At 31.4% G+C, this 20,824-nt stretch overlaps 1 protein-coding gene across 1 annotated transcript in view; it reads right to left on the bottom strand.

Annotated features, from left to right (window-relative positions):
* The window catches only part of LOC118203058 (lysosomal acid glucosylceramidase-like), a 58,314-nt gene that overhangs the window by 36,586 nt on the left and 904 nt on the right, over nt 1–20,824 (bottom strand). The window contains exons 2-5 of the mRNA XM_085824405.1: nt 19,958–20,152; nt 10,927–11,076; nt 8,548–8,681; nt 6,128–6,300 (exon numbers count right to left, since the gene is read on the bottom strand). Of these exons, the coding sequence (XP_085680531.1) occupies nt 6,128–6,300; nt 8,548–8,681; nt 10,927–11,076; nt 19,958–20,152 (652 nt within the window). The remainder of the gene's footprint in view (nt 1–6,127; nt 6,301–8,547; nt 8,682–10,926; nt 11,077–19,957; nt 20,153–20,824) is intronic.

Genomic DNA, 20,824 nt, shown 5'->3' with positions numbered 1-20,824 from the left:
GTTTCCATAAGAGTTTGTTTTTATTATCTCCTTCGACTAAAACAACATCTCCTACTTTTAGTTCTGGTTGAAGTTGCGGATTCTTCAAGAAATGGGCAGTTCTAAGATCTAATAAATATTGTTGCTTCCATTTCCACCACAACTGTTTTAACAGCAATTCTTGATAACGCTTTCTTTTTAACAGCGTTTTTCTTGTCGTTTCGCTACCGATGATTCTAGAAAAGGTCAAAGGATACTTCAAATCAGTTTGTCCAATGTTTAAGAAGTGCATTGGAGTCAACGGTTGCGGCTCGTCATTGTCGTTGTAAACGTAACTTAGAGGTCGTGAATTAAGAACTGACTCCACTTCAATAAGTAGTGTAGACATTTCTTCGAAAGTCAACAATGCTTTTCCTACGATTTTTCTTAAACATTCTTTAACAGATCTAACAAGTCTCTCATAAAACCCTCCCCACCATGGGGCTCGTTCGATTATAAATTTCCAATGGATTCTTTCTTTGGCAATGAAATTCTTGAATTTGTCATCTTTTAAAACTTTCGAAAAATTCTCAAGTTCTTTCTTTGCCCTCTTAAAGGTCTTGGCGTTGTCAGAGTAGATGATTACGCAGTTTCCTCTTCTGCTCAAAAATCTGCGAAATGCAAGTAAAAAGGATTCTCTTGACATATCTGATACAAGTTCTAAGTGTACAGCTCGGGTTACTGCACAAACGAACAAAACAATATAGGATTTTCGAGTGTCTTTAGAACTCTTTACGTAAACTGGTCCGGCGAAATCAATTCCACAGACTGCAAATGGAGGCGATTCTTGGATTCTATCCTTTGGTAAGGGTGCTGTCATCTGGTCTGCTGGTTTAGCTAAATATTTTTGGCAAATTGTACAACCTTTTAATGCTTTTTTGACTAACTGTCGTCCTTTAGGAATCCAGAAGCGTGATCTGACTTTAGCTAAAGTCGCAGCAATTCCTCCATGCATTATTTTCTCATGTTCTTTGCATACAATCAGAATCGTTAGTCGAGAATTTTTAGGTAAGATTATTGGATGTTTATTATCTAGTGAGAAGTCAGAAAATTCCAGTCTTCCTCTCAACCTCATGATTTCCTTTTCATCAATATAAGGAAGAAAATTATACAAAGGAGAATTTTTTCCAACTGAATTACCTTCTTTGAGGGATTTATATTCTTCGGCAAAAAACTTTTTTTGCTCTGATCTTATCCAGAAGTTTTCTGCTTCTTGTAACTCTTCAGCTGTGAGAGTTCCTTGAATGTCGCTAGTTTTTCTTAATTTTCTAATGAAACGTGTTGTGCAAGCAGTGACGCTTAACACCTTCTCTAATTTGCTATATTTTGATATGTCGAAAAGATCATCTGCACTTTTTTCGATTGTACATTCAAGTTGATGTATATCACCGGATCTCTTTCGGTATTCCAGCTTGTTTTCATCTATTGTTTCTTTAATATCTAATCTTGGCCAAAGTTCGTGAGGGAGTTGAAGCCATTGGGGACCTTGCGTCCAAATGGTCTCATTTATTAACTTGGAAATCTTCATTCCCCGAGATACGAGATCGGCAGGGTTGTCGACACCTGGGCAATAATGCCAATCTTGAGGTGAACTCAATTTTTGTATTTCTTCGACACGATTCCTGACAAAGGGTTTGAAGGCTTCAGGTTGTTTCTGGATCCAAAAATAAGTAATTGTTGAGTCTGTCCAAAAATAGCACGGAATTCTCAATTTCAGTGCTTTCAGAATATTGCTGACTAACTTAACTGATAACAATGCCTCCATTAATTCTAACCTCGGTAAAGTAAGGGATTTTAGTGGGGCTACCCTATTTTTAGAAGAGACAAAGGTCGTTTTGATTTCTTTATTTTCTGTCGTGAAACTTAAATATGCAACTGTACCATAGGCTTTGACACTTGCATCTGAAAAGCAATGTAGTTCGAGATTTTCGACATTAATGTTCGAGTGCATGAAAAGGTAACGAGAGATGGAGAATTCAGCCATTTGAGGTAGCTCTTCACACCACTTTCTCCATTCAGAGGACAAATCTTCAGGTAACGGTTCATCCCAATCTATTTGTGACAACCAAATCTTCTGTATTAAGCACTTTATTCTAACAGTGAAAGGTCCTAAAATTCCAATCGGATCGAATATCCGACCCAACACTTGTAGAAGAAATCGTTTTGTTTCTATTGGTTTAGATGTGAAAGACAATAAGTTCCGAACATCAAAATACAGTAAGTCCTTTGAATTATCCCATGCCATACCTAAGACTTTAAATAGGAAATTTTCTCTATTAAAATCTTCAGGATTTTCATCTGGAACGATACCCTTTTTTACCCACAATTCATGTAATTGTTTCGAGTTACTATGTCATTTGTGAAGCTGCATGCTTGCTTCCTTAAATATTTGGACCGATTCTAGACTCATAGTTAATGCTTCATTGATCGTTGGTTGGCTTCCAATCACATCATCTACATATACGTTCTCATTCAAAAAGTTAACCGTTGTAGGATAAAGTTTATTATATTTTTTCAGATGATGTTTAATGGTAGCGGGTAATAGAAATGGACTACTATTTATTCCGAATAAAACTCTAGTGAACCTATATATATCAGGAGAAATGGTTTCATCATTAGGGAAATCGGAAAACAGAAACCTGGTTGCGTCTCGATCTTTTTCATGTATGAGAATCTGTAAAAAGGCTTGTTTTATATCTGCGGTGAAGGCTATTAGATTATACCGAAATCTTAACAATATTTCGAATATTTCAGGGTATAAATTTGGCCCAACATGTAGACAGTCATTTAAAGAAATGGATCCTGGGGCATGCGATGATGCATCATAAACAATACGTAATTTACTTGTAGCTCGATCCTCGCGTATAACTTCCCTATGTGGCAAGTAAAACACGACATCCTCTTCATTTGAAATTTCTGAAACTGGTTCGATAATATTTTGTTTTAACTGATCTCTTAATACATTCCTGTATTCGGAAAATAGATTAGGATCTTTTTTAAATCGTTTTCTAAGTCGATGAAATCTTTGTTCTGCGATTTCCCTATTATTATTTAGATTTGATGTGTCATGTTTCCAAGGCAATCTAACTTTATAGCGAGAATTTTCATATGTTATATTTGATTCGAAATATTCGACGACTTCATTTTCAGTTGAATTGAAGTTTTCCCTCTTATCAATAAGTCCTGAGTTTTCCAAGTCCTAAAATTTTGTTATTTGTTTGGAAATCAAATCTTCTCCTACAACTACATTGAAAGCTAAAGAGACATCATCATCACCTTTTCGTCCATGTAGGCACCAGCCGAAAATAGTTTCCACTGCAACAAGATTTTTGCTTAAGTATTTAACGTGTCCCATTACTATGTTGTAATAATAATCTGCACCAATTAGAATGGCAATGGGTTTTTTACAATCGGGAAAATCTGCGAGCAGCAAATTTTTTAATTGTCTGTTTTGCTTAATTTCTTCTGATTTAGGAGGTGGAATATCTGTACCTGATATATGATCAGTTACTAATAATTCAACTTCTATTCTAGAATCGGGAGAACTTCTATGTTCTAAAGTTAATTTAACTACGTCATAATTCTTTTGGATGGGAGAAGTATTCCCAAAAGTGTAGACAGTCAATTTTTCTTTTCTTATGACTTCGAGGTTTAACCTATCCGCTAAATCGCGAGCACAAAAACTTTTCATACTTCCACTATCCAAGAGAAGTCTGGCAAACACCTTTTCCTTAGCTGTTTTAACTTTTATCATGCAAGTCTGTAAAAGAATTGTATTATTTGCATTATGTGAAACGGCCGAAACAATTTCTTCTTTCTGTTCCTTAGTTTGTGTATCATTTTTCGAAATTAATATACTATCCTTTTTATCACTTGGTGTATTTTTAACTATCCAACTGGATTTAAAACATATGGCTTCTGAATGTTTACCTTTGCAAATTTTACAAACTTTAGTTTGGCGTTGCCGGCACTGTGAGATTTTGTGTTTAGGGGCCAAACAAAGCAGACAACGCGCTTGTTTTTTTAAAATATCTCTCTTCTCATTAACTGTAAGGCATAAACAGGACTCTGAGTCATGGTTTTGAAAACAAAAAATGCAGTTTCGATTTGATGACGCGGCTGCCATAAATTCATGTGTGGTGACAGTTTGTTTATGTTTCAGCGTCGGTGGATATCTGTTAATACCTTTCATTTCCGGGTTTGACTTGCATGGGAAGGATAACGAATTAATCTTTTCTCGCGATTCTATTTCTAATCGGAGAAAGTCTAGAAATTTGTTTAAATCATAGGTTGAAGGATTTTCAGTATTTGTACGATGAAATTCTAAAGTTATATCGTTCGGGACAATTTTCATCAAAATTGGAATAAACATGTTGGAATATGTTTCTGGTTTCACACCGAATGCTAAAAGGCTTCTGACTTGAACGTTAATTGTATCATAAAGTTTTCGCAATTTTGCCACTTCACTTGAACTTTGAACGGGATTTAAATTTAAGAGATTAGAAATGTGTGTATTGATAATAAGGTCACTTTGGCCGAATCTATTTTTAAGAATGTCTATAGCAGAGTCATAATTAGCCTCTGAGATTGAGAGACCTTCTATGGCTGATGCTGCGTTTCCACATAAATAAGTTCTCAAATAATTAAATTTTTCTATCTTCGAAAGTGTAACATTGTCATGAATAGTGACCTTGAATGAATTCCAAAAATTCATCCAATCGTTATAATCTCCGGAAAATTTGTGAATTAACAGTTTGGGTAATTTCACATTGCCTTCAATCTGTCTTTTGGTTTCAACTTCTGTAGATGAATTATTTAAATTCGTGTTGATATTTTGAATATTGTATTTCCTTAAATAGCGGTTGATTTTAGACTTCGCTATTATTATTTTATCGTTATATTCCATAGAAGTGTTAATATCTGAATCTAATTTTGATTCATCTTCAATCAAATTTTGTATTTTTTCATTTAAATCATGTAGTTCCGTTTCTTTACTATTTAACAATTCCAAACAAGTTTCTAACTCTTCTTGATTTTCTTCTTTTAAATACTCATCTACATTTTTAATAATTTGAGTTACAGAAGCACGTATATGTGCTCGATTCTTAATTAGTGTCTTCTGTTCCATTTTAATAAATTATCAAAGGAGACTTACCGTGAGAAGTCTTCGCTTACAAAGCTAATCCAAAAGGCAAAAAACACAAATTTTCAAATTAATCAGATTCTTTCGTGGGGCCGATGCACCATTATGTAACGAAACGTTCTAGATCAAAGTCGAATCACTCATAATCCAAAAGACGAGATGCATGGCCTGGAGGGTTTTCCATAAATTTTAATTAAACTTAATATTTACATATATACAATGTAGGCTAAAATGCCTGAATCGAATATTTAATGCTCAAGAGGCAAGAACTGAATAGTTCCAGCTTAAATGTCAATCGAATTCTATTGCGTAGTGCATCGAAATTCTACCTTCAAGAAGAAGAATATTTTTTCAAGTCACGTGTTCAGAAGGGGAAAGGTCAAGTAAGCCAATAGATGGACTCCTAACGCCATATCTTGGCGATATCAAAGAATATTCCTTAACATTTAGTACTGTATGTGACTGTGATAGATATATGAATGTGTGTTTATGTATAAATTTTAATTTTAATCAAAATGATGCATAAGGCTGTGAATAAGTAAAACTACTTGAGATCTTAGTGCTGCTGTGAACATACTAAATATACTGAAAGAATACGTGTAATGGATGACAAGAAACTTCGATAATCAAAGTAATTTGATACATATCACAAGTAAATATTCGTAGCAGGACATTTTTTTTTTTTTAAACTTATCCTGTATTTTAAAGGTAGCAAACAAATATTGCATGTATGTTCAACCAATAAATTACTTTTTTTTTTAATCTCTCATTATTTCTTAAATAGACATTTCTGAACCATGTAAAATTTCTCTCACGATACCTAATCATAGTCAAACCTGAATTTAAAATTAGGCTATTTATTTCAAGGCATCCATTATAGTAGTATCTATATGCTGTATATATTTCAGTCACATACCTGCAGTAGAAAGCAATAGTATAGAGAGTATATTTCAATTAAAGCTCTACCTGACAAAGTAATTTGCCCATGTCTGATAGTATTTTCCACCAGGTTGACCTTTTAGGCTTCCTTTCCCATTCATTGCATTATTTGTTTTCATCCATGCTGGTGCACTCCATGGACTGCCAAATAAAAGTAACTCATCCTTACTTAATGAAGCAGCATATCTGATATAAGGTATCTAGGGAAGAAAAAAACTGCACTCTGAAAGCTTTAAATTACAGTCTACACATCAAAGAATTTAACAATAAAAATGTTAAAACATTATAAAAATTAAAATAAAAACTATTCTGTAAGAGTTACATATACAGTATGCCTGCAAAGCTCTAGCTACAAATTCGTATGCAAATTATATTCAGTTCCTGCCTCTCTCTATATATATAATTTATTAGTATTGAAAAAACTACTATTTGGGAATAATCCTTAGACTTTGCTTATTACAAGCTTTTTTCTATAATGAAATAAGGAGTATTCAAGGATAACTTGTAATTTTAAATTCCAAATGCTCTTCAGCTAATTTTACTTAAATGAGGAAGAAAAAAAAAAAATATGTAGTCAAGTTTAATTTTCATTTTTCTTGAAATCACATCTTCCCACCTGATAATAATAATAATAAAGCACAAAGTAAATTTACCAAATTTCTGTCAATTTATTTAAGCAAAAATGAAATTTTTTACGAAGCACTCATTGACAAATTCTATATTAACACAATAGAAATTCAGGAACACAATTATCACTATGTAAGCATGTGAAATATTGTGAGAAATAGTCCGAGGGATGCTAAGATAATGAACATCGATTTCTATTCATTCATTGGAAGAACATGAGTTTGTTCAAGTTCACAAGATTGTTTAATGCTGCCTTTTTTTTTTAATCCTGATATTTTGTGGATAAATTTTAAATAATTAATTTAAATTTAGAATATTTTAAATTTCAGTCCTTTTTAATACAATGACAGATAAGAAATTTACTCATCATTTTACTGCTTGCAACGTTGAAAAACGTAAACACATTGCACTGACGGTAACGCAAAAAGTGCAAATTCTGCAAAAGATGAAGGCAGGTGCTACTCCTCGATTTATAGCAGAATGGTATAGAATTGCAACATGATTGTGTATGATATACGAAAAAATAAAGAAAAGCTGTTGAAATTTTACAGCAACAGTGATTCTAACACCGGAAATCTTTGCATGAGGCGAAAACGGCAAACCTCAATGCTGTGTACATATAATACAATGAATAATATAATCAATTTATACATGTAATAATAATTTAATGCATATAATAAATTATTGCAATAATGTATATAATAATTTAATTAAATGTATCTAATACACCTTATTTATTTTGTACTTTTAGTCTGAATATTATGCTTTATCTTTTCTGTCTCGAAATCCGCAAAATTCGCACAACCTCTGGTCCCAAGCTTTGTGGATTTCTGGACTTCTACTGTAATTAATGATCATATGATCAAATAAATGATCGTCTTGTAATGGTATAATAATTTTAAAAGCCACTGCCTGAAAATGCTCATAAAATTAATATATATATATCAGATATTGTTTAATTTTGCTTTATTTATTTCAAAGCTTCATGTACTATCAATCTTATTTAACTTTGCTTTATTTGTACTCAAATACTCAATAAGTTCATAAATTTTGTGGAGTTTTTACTGTTTTACCAAAGTAAAGATGTTTATACAAGAATTACGAGTGAAAAGACTGCGCAAAATGCAGTAAAAAGTGCTTTAGATATGTATTAAATCTTATTTGAAAAAACTGTGACTTTCATAATCACATCATTTATACAATGTATCACATTTAATAATTAAAAACAATTAAGTGATATAAATGTCATAGGTTTCAATGTTAAAGTAAACCAGACCGTCCCTACTTCTTCTTGCATGTGGGTGACGCGTGCCCCACCCACTGGGTTAGTCTATCTCTTATAAGGTCCTTGTTACCTGCACTACAAAGGATATTTTTTAATCTTATTTTTGTGAATTCCTGTGGCAACGCCAGTATACATATTCTAGTTCAGATAATTTTAGGAAGTTATTGGATGCTGTTAAGGAATTTTGTTTGACTGAAGACAGGGAAATTTGAACATAAGGTAAGTGGATATTTCTTTTGTGTAGTGCTAAGATGGATTTCCTTTTTTATGTTATTTTATTGCTTGATTTAAAAGGTTGTTTATTAAAATTACATATTTTTTGTTGGCTGCTCCTTTGACTTTTTAAGTGAATATAGATTGATGTGTACATAGACAAAGTTAAGAGAGTGCACAACGCCTAGTTTGTGCATTTCTGTTAGTGAAAATAGGTCGATGTGTACATGGATACCGAGTTTTTGCAATTCTTTGACTTGTTATTTTGGATTTCTGTAGCGGTGATTTTTGGCACAAAAATCAACCAAATTAAGTAATATACTTTATAAAGAAAATCCTCCTTAGCTAGTTGGAAGTATTTCAAGTCAAAATCATCAGCTACATCATCATAGGAGTATGGACGAGTTGAAAAATCACAGCTAGCAATAGGCACTCTCCCCATATTATACTGTAAACCTATACACAGAAATATGAACAAGAATTAAAGAGAAGGTTGTAAGAGAAAAAATATATATTCGGGGGAAAAAAAAAAGCAACTACACATAACCCTTTATTACAGTGAATTAAAATACAAAATTTCATGCATGAATATATCATGTCCTGCAATCATCATACAAAAATATTGGAATTCAAAAAAACATTAGATATTGCTAAAAATATTTGACTATATACATTCAAAATGCCTAAAAATTGTAACAATTGAAAAAAAAATTTATAACTAAAAATGTTAGCATTTGTCTATTGCCTACTATAGCATTACCATGAAAGAAAATCACCATCTTTGTGATAACCAAAGTTGACTGTTTATTAAAAAAACAATTCTACATAACACTTTGGGAAAACAATTCGTTCTTCAAGAAAGACATTTTATGTACCACAAACAAACTGATAGTGTGTATCAACACTAATTCCTTGATATGTGAAATGTAATATAAATTTTAAGTTCACCAACACACACACACACACAAACACCTTTTCCTTCATTTAAACTGAGAAAGTGGTAAAGAAGAGTTCATTCAATAACATTTGTAATTCTTTGTCTAATTTTGTTCGGAATTTCTGGTTGGCAGGAATATGGTTAGAAATCGAGAATCTCCCACGTAAATTGGGAGAGTAGACAATTCTGACTTTCCTTCTCTAGATTCAATTTCAGATTTAATTAAGAAACACTTTTAAATCCTTTTATTTATTTTGTGTTGGTGAGTTTTCATTAAATCAGAGTACGACTTTAACAAAACTTTTGTTCGCTGAGATTTAACTATATTTTCAGTTGGAAAACATATCTTTATTTTTATATTCCTTGGTATAGTAGTTGAGATGTTACAATTAAATAAATTATATGGCATAATTTAAAAATATTAATAACTTTGTACTTGGTACAAGGAACGAAGCATAAACTGCTAGCTAGTGAAAGTTTAGACATGAAATGGAGCAGTTTAGAAGCTCTGGTAATGTTCTTTATTATAAACTATTTGGTATACCTGTTAAAATATTCATTTTTTGGTTTCCTAATAAAATTAGATAAAACAATAATATTATTTTTGTAATATCTTTAAATTTCTACCAGAAACTGTATCTCATTTTGTATTGGGTCAGTCCATAAATTCATGTGCATTAAGAGTATGTGTGGAATTCACTATGACGCATTTACTAAAACAATACGATTTTGAACCTGTTGAAACTTGTCATCATTTGACTAACATATTATTCAGTTCATTACCAACTTTTGTAAATATGAAACTCATTTTAGTACCCACAGAAGATTAATATAGATAATCAGTACAAACGTGCTGTGCTACATTTTTTGTTTTCGTGTGGTGAATCTGCCAGGTTTACTGCAATAAAAATTAATAGTGTAAATGGTAAACACACTATTAGTGTAAGAACTGCCCAGAAATGGTTTAAAAAATTTAAAGTTGGAAAAAGCAGCATTGATGATGAACCCTGTTCAGGACGTTTTGAACTGTTAGAACCAAATCAAACGATTCATTCAGAAGTTTATAGTAAACAACTTTGCCGTCTAAACTCAGAATTGATGAAAAAACGCTCACGATTGGTGAATATCAAGTAAGTGTTGTTTCCTCATGATAACGCTGGACCGCATACGGCTCAAACAACACTGCAAAAAAATAGTGAATTTAATTGGGAGCTTTTGTCACATCCTGCTTACTCCCCAGATATTGGCCCAAGTGATTTTCACTTATTTCCTACCTTACAAAATTTTTTACTGGGAAAAAAATTAAATTCTAAACAGGATGTACACAATGAACTTTCAAGTTTTTTTGCATCAAAACCAGAGTCTTTCTCAGCAATGGCATAAAAAAGCTGCCTGTAAGATGGCGAGACATTGTAGATAATTGAGGAATTTTATATATAATTGATTAAAATGTTAAATTGTGTTTTTTTATATTATTTAAAAATTTACCAAAAAAATGTGCACAAATTTATGGACTGACTCAATATTTTACTCTGATTATAAGAAAATTATACAATAATTGTAAAATTTATATGACAATTAAAATTATAGAATTACCAGTTGTACACAGATTTTTATGGCTGATTTATTAAATATGTTTCTATCATATCAGTGGTTCTTTCATACTTTCAACTATAGTTTTCCATAATTTAGTATTCCTACTTTCAACCACAGTTAAGAAACAAGGGGAAACGGATCACAAGAAAGAAAAAAATAATGATTTACCATTATCAGAAAAATAACTCTGTAATATCTTTTCTTGAAGTTGCTCTGAAACTGATTTTATATTTATTCCAGCAGCATCTGTAAAAGCACCTCCAAAGCCAAGAATAAATTGACCCATTTGAGAATGATTTACAATTAAAACAGGAATATCTAAAATAAATAAATAAAATTCAAATATATAAAAAAACAAACATTTAAACAAAAACAAAACATTTCTTGTATGCATTTAACAAGTTATTTCATGATATTCAGATCACTAGTAACTTAAATATGAAGATGCCGGTATTTCACATTAGCATCTAAACACAATTTAACACTTTTAGTAACATACATTATGTATATTGAATAATACTATTTTTACTCAGAAATACAAAATATTACACTTGATTTATATTTATCAAATTTCAAAAATAATTTTTTGATTTTTCTTAACAAAATTAAAAAAAAAAAAAATATATATATATACACTTATGGCTGCCGGTTTGGCCTCATTGGTGATGATAATTTAAAGCTCGTAAGAAATTTTAATTTTTTTTTTTTTTTTTAGATTTGGAATGTATTATAGTAAAGTATTTACCACTAAAAATAAAATTTAATATACAGCATGTAGAAACTGTTAGAAATAAAGAGGAATTATAGCTATGAAATTCGCAGTATATTTAAATAAAATTAGAACATTATTTTTATTAAATCTTAGAGATAAAAAAATTTTATGCAGATAAAATACAAAATGAAAAAGGAAAATAAAAAAAATCTCATATTTTACAATCACTTACTCTCTGATATGAAATATCTTTACTGTCTAATGACTTTGAAATTTTGATTTCTAAAATCTATACATGTGTCAAGAGTTACATGGAGATTTACAGCTTTTATTCTCTTTAAATAGCTATCGCAAAAACTAATATATCTAATTTTCTATTTCAGAACTTTTAATTTTATGACATCAAGCCTTTACTACAATAATGCATTTCAGGTCTATTTGTATTAGAAGAGATGTTTTTATTCAGAAATTATTAAAAGAAAAGAAACAATAAATTATTAAAAGAAGTTTGTTAACATTCATATCAAACATAAGAAATTAATGAGAATCTCATAAAACCTATCCATTCAATCACTGAAACAGAACCACAGACTACTATTAAATTAATTTAGACATTCAGCCATTGGCGAGCATTTGAACGATTTCTAATATGCAGCATGTGAAAGATGTACAAAAAATTACGATTTTTTTTTGTTCCAAATAAATGTAACATTTTTCGTTATATGGAATTTTCATGGATTAAAAGAAAAAGACGTAGCGATGTTGTTGGGTATAGAATGTAAATCCGTATTAAAGAATAATGATTGCACAGACTACTGAAATGCACACGTTTTATGAATTTAAGATTGAAATTCAAAAGCAACAATACAAAATATACATAATTGACACAGAACATTGAAATTAAACTTACCAAGAAAGAAAGAAAGGCAAAAATAATGAAATTAAAAAGTATACACTTATCTTCTAATAAAATCTTATCTCTAAATAAAAAGTTTGGCTTCATTAGCAAAATAAATTAGTGATTGTAAGTTAGAAATTTCCCAAATGATGAATTAAAGCTTGTAAGAAATTTTCACATTTTTTTAGATTTGGAATATATTAAAGTAAGAAAAAGAAAAGAAAAGTTAGAAAAGAAAAAAGGAAGAGAGGAAACAAAGGTTAGAGAAGAATAAAGTCTTCACATCATGGCTTATCATGTTGGCTTAGAACAGAGTAGGCCCTCTATTAATAAAAGCACAGTCAAGAAAAAATGTACAGTAATACAAATATATGCAAACATACACTGCAAAATCCCTTAAAACATCTTTCTTCATCTCTTTCTATTTGAACTTTCAGATAAAAAATTAAAAACTTTAAAAATTTTTATAGGGTGTAGACTACTCCAGCTTTTTTTAGTAGCTTGTTAATGAAGTTAATTGGAATTCCATTTTCTTGTAAAATTTTAGCATGAAGAATTTCTTTCAGTTAGAAAGATTTTATAATATATTTTTGTATTTGTAAAGGGATTTTATAGCATATGTTTATATGGTACTTTTCCGTTTGGCTAGCGCAATTTTCCATTTCGCCAGCGCAAGCGATAAAGTTGCCGAAAATGGTACAACCAATGCCAAACCGAATATCCTCGCTGATAACCTTTCATGCCACATTTTCAAAATAAGTCGCTGTTATTTCTTATCAGATTACTCGTTTCTTTCAATACTGGCATACAGTTACATAGAATTTTTTTAATTATAATATAGAAATAGACCTCCTTCCCCTTAGGCAGCTAGCTCCCTGTATGCTATAATCCTTAAGATGAGGAATTTTTAATCGTATCCAAAATGAGTTAATGGCAATAACAGGTTTTCTGCTTGATGTATCAAGTTAGTACATATCTCTTTCTATAGAAAATTGTTTGCTCTGTCTTGCTTTATAATGAAAAATTATTCAAATCTGTTTGTTCTATGTTGCTTTATAGTGATAAATCATTCAAATCTGTTTGCTCTATGTTGCTTTATAGTGAAAAATCATTCAAATCTGTTTGCTCTAAAACAGATTTGAATGATTTTTCACTATAAAGCAACATAGAGCAAACAGTATTTTCAATATTAATTACATTATCATCACAGATATGTATTCATAAATATAATATACCCCAAAACAGCTACTAATGCTTGTGATTAATTTTCATATGAAATTTTGGGAAAAATATATTTCAGGCTACCCCCTTGGGGAAAATAGGCAATTTTTCTTGCGCCATTCCTGTATATATGCAACGCCCTCCCACGTAAAATAGCGTCCATAACAATGCAATAAAACATTAAAAAAATATAATCTCAATAAACTGCATTTTAAATCAAAATAAAATAAAGAAATAACATAAAAATGGAAATATACGTTATCTAATCTGCGCAGTACAAAAAGGCAATATCAACTTACATTATTTACAAATTTCTGTGTCTTCGGTATGTGGCACAAAGAATTCCTTAACAGCATCGAAAACGATGTTAAATATTATCTGAACTGAAATCTGTATACTGTCATTACCACATAAACTCACAAAAGTAAAAATCAAAAACATCCTCAATACTTTTTGTTTCGAAAATACCTTTTTATTACACCCCACATATCTTCCATAGTATTGATATGAGCTCTGGTTTTTGAATCCTTAAATGTCACTGCATAATTTACTGAGAGGTGAACGAAGCCCTTTAAATCTTCATTTACACACCAGTCAATCAATGTTTTCTTTCCTATTTATTTCCTGGTTAATCTTACCACCGGCAGCCATTTTATGGTGTAAAGCACAATATAAATAACGTACTTCCTAACCGACATTCAACGCAGAAATAAACCCTGAGAAATATTTTCCCAACAACATACTTGCCAACCTATGACACTCAAAAATCAGGAGATTTTTTTAAGAAATCAGGAAATTTTTCACAATGTTAAAAAGACTTTTTTAAATGATAAAAATGTAGTTTTTAATAATAAATTAACTTTAAATAGTAACTAATTCTTAAATGCAAGCAACACAAAAATACCTTACACATAAAAAACATTTTTATTACTTGCATCGTCTAAGAAAAAAAAAAAAAGACACTTGAATCAGTTTTCGTACAAATGATATAAACAGCAGCAGATTTTGCTTTCTTTAAGAAAGGAACTTCATAATTTTGTTCACAGCAAAATTATGTAGGCCTGCTTTTGCTAATAAAAGTTTTTCTAATGTGTTATCACTAATATTAGATCTAAATCCGAAGTATTGCAAAAGTCCTCGTTTTCGCAACAACACTGAGAATCCTCTCACACTCTGCATTACTATGGGGAACTGTCAAGATGGCCAACACAATTCTAGACAGTTCACTGTATTTTAAAATTCCATCAGCACCTTTCAGTTTTCCAATTAAACTCCACTGGGTGTCAATCCTAGCTGATTTTATAACTTCATCCAAGTTTTCTAATTGTAAACTGCTGTTATGCAGCTGTTGGAACTGTTTCAATTTTTCCTTCCTTTTAGAACTCCTTTCAAGATAATAATAAATATCAACAATGTGTTCATCCACATATATTGGTAAAGAAGCTGCCCCTTTTTCAGCTGCTAAATTTAAGAGGTGACAGGTGCACCTCATAATCTGCAAATCTGAATTTTCCTTTCTTAAGATGCCTGCAACACCAGTCTTCCAAGCCTACCAATACTGGTGCATTATCGGCACCAAGTGCTAAGCATTTATCCAGAGGGCCTGCATTTTTTTTTAAATTTTAATAATTAGCTGTGCTATATTAAAGCCTGTCAAATGTCCTTCTAAAGTGGGAACAGAAAGTAAACTGCACTCAATTTCTGAAGACTCTTTATTAAAAAAAGAAACAACAAATGGATACAGTTTTGAATCCGTATTATTGCTTCCATCCGTAGAGAGGCAGAACGGAGCTGTTTTAATGCAATCACTAACTGAAGATTTATTTTTCAAACCCATTTCTTTAACAATTGCACCTGTTTTGATTGTTGTACTTGAGTATTTCTTAGCAATTTCACTATCGGGAAACATTTTTCTAAATAAAGCTGCAGTGTGATCCGATGCATTCAGTGGCAGGTTGTGCTCCAATAAAAAGGCAGAGAACAGACATTCTGCATTAATAACTTTTTGGTCCTTTGTTTCCGAAAAAAAATTTAATTTTTCATTTTTTTAAAAACAACTCATGTTATCCTTGTGTTTTTGTGTACGCACATGTTTGAGAATATCCGCACTTCCACCATGCGAAATCGAAAAATCGCAACGACGGGCGGTACACATCGCAAATTTATTATATTTCCTTCAGGAAATAATGGAAGGAAAGTCAACTGGGTACGATTTTTGAAACGTACACGAGTATTTCACCTTTCTCGCAGACGTAACTAAAGATGATAATTTCTAAAACTATTTCCCTAAGGCACGTGTACTCACACAACTCAGGACAAAATGAACGAAATAACTAAAGAACATCCAAATAACAACTTGCTTTATCCTCATTGGCTAATATATGCCAGCTGACATGCAGTGGAACTCCATGCCCATTGGAGAACTGGAGAACGACGTTTCTGAATACGTATAATGCTGTCACTCACAAAGCAGAAGTTATCTGATTCGCAGGGTTTTGTTTTAGATATAATGTAGAGAAAATTCAATTGCTTTCAGACGTCCAAAAGCACTTTTTTTTATTCATATAACAAAGTATTAAGCCAAGTTGCATAAAAATCGTGAGAAATTTTAAGAATAAAGAAAAGTCAGGAGAAATTTATTCTAAATCGGGTTGGTGGGAGAGCGGTTGAAAATCGGGAATCTCCCGCTTAAATCGGGAGAGTTGGGAACTCTGCAACAATTAAAATCACCAATATCACACATTACAACCAATTATGTCATAATAGGGTTTCCAAAATATTCAACGTAAAATACTAAGGTTACCATAAATGAAGCAACAACTTTGCGATAATCTAAAAGGTACCCTAAAATATAGCCTGAAATTTTATATTATTCAAATTTAGATCATGATTATTTACAGCAAAACAGTTGAGGACTATATGCTTAAAAGGAGATATGCGACAAAATGTTTAAAGGAAACCAAGTTGTATTATGTTACGCACGGAGGAAAACTACAAAAGCTCCCCTGCAATCAGCCCATTTGGCACAAATTGAGCTTAATTCAAATTACCAGTCTTCAGTGATCTTACCAATGATGAGTTATCCATACTCGTAAAAATGCTTATGTATTATAAAGAAAGAGAGAGAAAAATTTACAAAAATATAATACATTCCTTTGCTTTACACATAGTTTTCTTGTATATGCAAAACAATATTAGAGGGATATTAATTTATTTTCTGATTAGAAAACACTCTTTTGACTAATTTTTTGTGCACAAAATATCCATATACTTATTCTTTTTAGCTTACATTCTGTTAATTTTAATAGATTTAATATTGATAAATTTCTTTCTAAAAGAGAATCAATAAATGCATATTTTTCCATTAGATTTTAAAAGTGTGCTGTGTCTCAAATCTTAATAAAAATTTTTTTAATACAAAAATCTCCATAAATTCTCTTTACATATTTATTTATTCGGTTTAATTGAAGTTTCAGAGTTGAATATCTTCTTTTCGACATTTAAGAAGTTTTTACATGCAAGTTCCCATTTATACTGAATACTGACATACAAGTTAAAAAAAATCAAGCATGCTGAAAGAAAAGTTTTAATATTTGAAAATACAATAAGGAAGAATATACCAAAAACTGCTGTATTTGAAATATGAGAGCAAACAAAAAGGCTAGTTGCAACATTTTATATTTTTTTCCTGTGTTTGACAAATCAGAAATAGTGAACAATATCTAAAACAAAAGTAAAATACTTAATTGCATAATGTATGATTTATTAATAAACATGTCTTCCATTACAACTCCGATTTTTTTCCTATGTCTGCTGAAATTTGGCAATAAACTATAATAACACGCGATTCTATCCGATTTTCATTAGTATAAAATAGCTCAAGGCAAACAATTGTAAAATGATTTATCTTCATTAACAAGCTTCTAGTCGGCAGAAGGATAATACATACATAGTGTGTTTTTTAAGTAAGGGCTGTTTCGTTGTATACACTAATAGATAGCATGCATGCCGCAATGAGTGCTTGCATCGTGTCCCGGCATTCCTTGGAAACAACTGTGCTCAGTTGCGGCTGTGCAGGTAATCTGTACGGTCCGTTCTGTGTCTTCAAAATGTTCAAGATTATCGAATCGCCCGCCACATGCGAGGTACGGTCAGTGATACGTTTTTTGTTGTCAAAAAACCTGTCTGCTGCAGAAATTCACTAGCAGATTTGTGAAGTTTACAGAGCTACTGCCATGAGCAAGAGCAAAAGCAAAGTGCATAAGTGGATGAGAGACTTCAAAGCTGGCCACGACAACGTCCACGGTAAGTCCCGCTCCGGTCACCCATCTGTGATCACAGATGATATGGTGGCTTCAGTTGAAACGAAATTTCTTGAGAACAGACGCATCACTTTAATCACTCTTTCAAACAAATTTTCTGAGCTGCCTAAGTCAGGGCTGTACAAGATTGTTTCTGAAAAGTTAAGATTTCAGAAACTGTGCTCCCGTTGGGTCCTTAAACTCCTAATGGAGGACCACAAAAACAAAAGACTTGAGTGTTTGCTGAATTTTTTTTTTTTTTTTTTTAAATGCAGAAGGTGATGGCATGTTGAGTCGGATCGTAATGGGAGACGAAACATGGATTTCACATGTCATACTTAACATACACACTCTTTCGTAAAGATTAAGGCCAAACAGACTCTGTCCCAGTGAAATATCATGACGTCTGTGTTTTGGGATATTCATAGTGTTTTGTTTAACTTCATGCAATGCAGAAACACCATAAATGCAAGTTATAGCCAAACCCTGTGAAAACTATGCAGAGAGATTCAAAAACAAAAGACATGGCATGCTGACAGAGGGAATATTGCTACTCCATGACAATGCAAGGCCTCGCACTGCAGCTCAGACCTGAGTTTTATTGGATTATATTTTGGCTGGGTAGTTTTGGATTGCCCCCTACAGCCCACACCTTGAGCCAAGTGACTTTTTTCATCTTTTCTGCTATCCCAAATGTCATCTCAGCGGCAACCACTACAACGATGATGAAAACGTGAAAATGGCTGTGACCTCTTGGTTATTGGATCAGGTGGCAAGTTTCTATGAAGAGGGTATTCTAAATCTAGTTATAAGGTATGATAAGTATTTAAACAAATTTGGCAACTATATTGAAAGATAGAGAAGCATGTGTAGAATCTGAAAATAATTTGGTTTTTGAAAATTTCCTTTCATTTGGTTTTTATTTTCAATCAGCCCTTACTTAAATAACATCCCTCCTATCTGCTGTCTGACAATAAGATAGAACTCGCAAGGCTCTTTCGCAAAGTATTCTATTAAAACAGACTTCACACCCTATTCAGAGTTTTGTGTCATCATCTTTGACCAGAGCTTTGTTACAGCTATCTTTTGAAATGTAAGGACAAGAAGACTAGAATGTATCATCTGAACATGTCTTAAACATTTATGGACAGTTTGGCCTCCACGTATACACATGTTAATAATTTTTCAAGAGATTTCAAGCTCGTGTAAATGCTTTTAAAGATAAATTTTAAATGTTTAACTACATCTTAAGCAGTTAATAAAAGAGATGACAATTTTTGGATAATACTGCAAGACATTCATGATGCATATGGCTGAATGCCTCATAAAAATGTCCCTTTTAAAAGAAACTCCTGCTTTTTTTGTAAAAAATCAGAAAGCATTAAAATTTAATAAAATTAAAGATTTAATAGCTTATTAATTAGTGGAATTATTTTCATTTATGCACTTATAATTAATCGTATTTGTTTTCATAATTAAAAATAGCATTTTAGTAGTACCATCCAAGAAATAACTAATTAAAAGTGGTAGATTGTATAGCAGGTGATTGACTATAATGTAAAGAATGAAAGAATAAACATTATTAGAAATGAAGAAATTCAATTATAAATAGCATTAAAGAACAACATTTACAAGAGAACTTGAACAATGTCATCAGGTTCACCGAGAAGTTAGTCAGAATTTTTTAGGCAGGTTCCCCTCTCCCTCCCAGATCAATGATCTAACCTCAAGAAAGGTGATCTAACAATGTTTTTATATTCTGGATTACATACTGTTGTGGACAGGTCTATATACTACCATGTTCACAGCTCTCCGACATATTTTTTTACCATTTTTTGTAAACAGATTTGTTTTATGCTTGATTCCTTAAGGATAAAGACAGTTAATCTAACTCCAGTAAATCAAGAATTAACTACATCATTTCAGAAACCATTAAACAGTATTTTTTTTAACTGCACAAATAATATTAGATATTTTTATAAATTATGTCTACGGCTTTTTGAGATAGATATAATTTTCTGCTTAAATCAGTTTTCAATTACAGATAAAAAATAAGAATAATAATACCTGGAGGTTTAAATGATGAAAAATTTAAAAATGAAGAACTAAATCTTGCTCCAGCTTTATTAGTTTCATACAACACAGCTTGGTTATCAGGCACATTGTAAATCAGAGTTAAGTCATCACAATATGTTTCATTACATACGCATACAATATTTTCATTCTGGAAAACACGAGCAACACAAGACGCACACTCTAAACCTAATAAAGAAATGGAGAAAAAGTAACAATAATTACAAAAAATCTTAAAATGAATTTTTAATTTATTATATAGATTAGTTTTGGAACAATATATTCTACAAGATGCTCAATTCGTAAAAATTTCAGCAATAGGATATCGAATAGAGAATAAAACTGTTTTCCTACATTTAAACCAGATAAAATTTATTAATGAAAATTTATAGTGTCAAAATTTCCATACTATATCACACATTTTAATTATTTATATAATGTGAATACATGAATATATGCGTCCATATGTACATACATACATGCATTCCTGAATATAGTCCCGATAATAGAAGAGTACCAAATATTTTATGATTAGTCATATAAGTCCACAGGCATTTTGAGTACTATTAACAACCAAGAAATTAGAAGTAAATCATATCAGTTAATTAGAATTAGAATCTTAATTAGAAGTCAATCAAGTCAATGTTAATTAGAAGAAAATCTGATTAATTTTTGAAAAATTCTGATAGATAACTACTTTGATTATACAGGTAGCTTTTGAAAGCTCGGCACATTACGAAAGAAACAAAAACAAGTACTTATGTGTTGTCGCAACCATATTAGTAGAAGTTGTCAAATTTTTAGAATGTGCTAAACTTTGGCACCCATGTGCATAACCACTCTTCAGGCAACTATTCTAAT

This window comes from Stegodyphus dumicola, chromosome 9 (genome assembly GCF_044657685.1).
Source record: "Stegodyphus dumicola isolate Sdum_Otavi_A_Nest chromosome 9, ASM4465768v1".
Classification (NCBI taxonomy): domain Eukaryota; kingdom Metazoa; phylum Arthropoda; class Arachnida; order Araneae; family Eresidae; genus Stegodyphus; species Stegodyphus dumicola.
The sequence above is the reverse complement of the archived record's forward strand: the minus strand, read 5'-3'. Positions and strand labels throughout refer to the sequence as shown.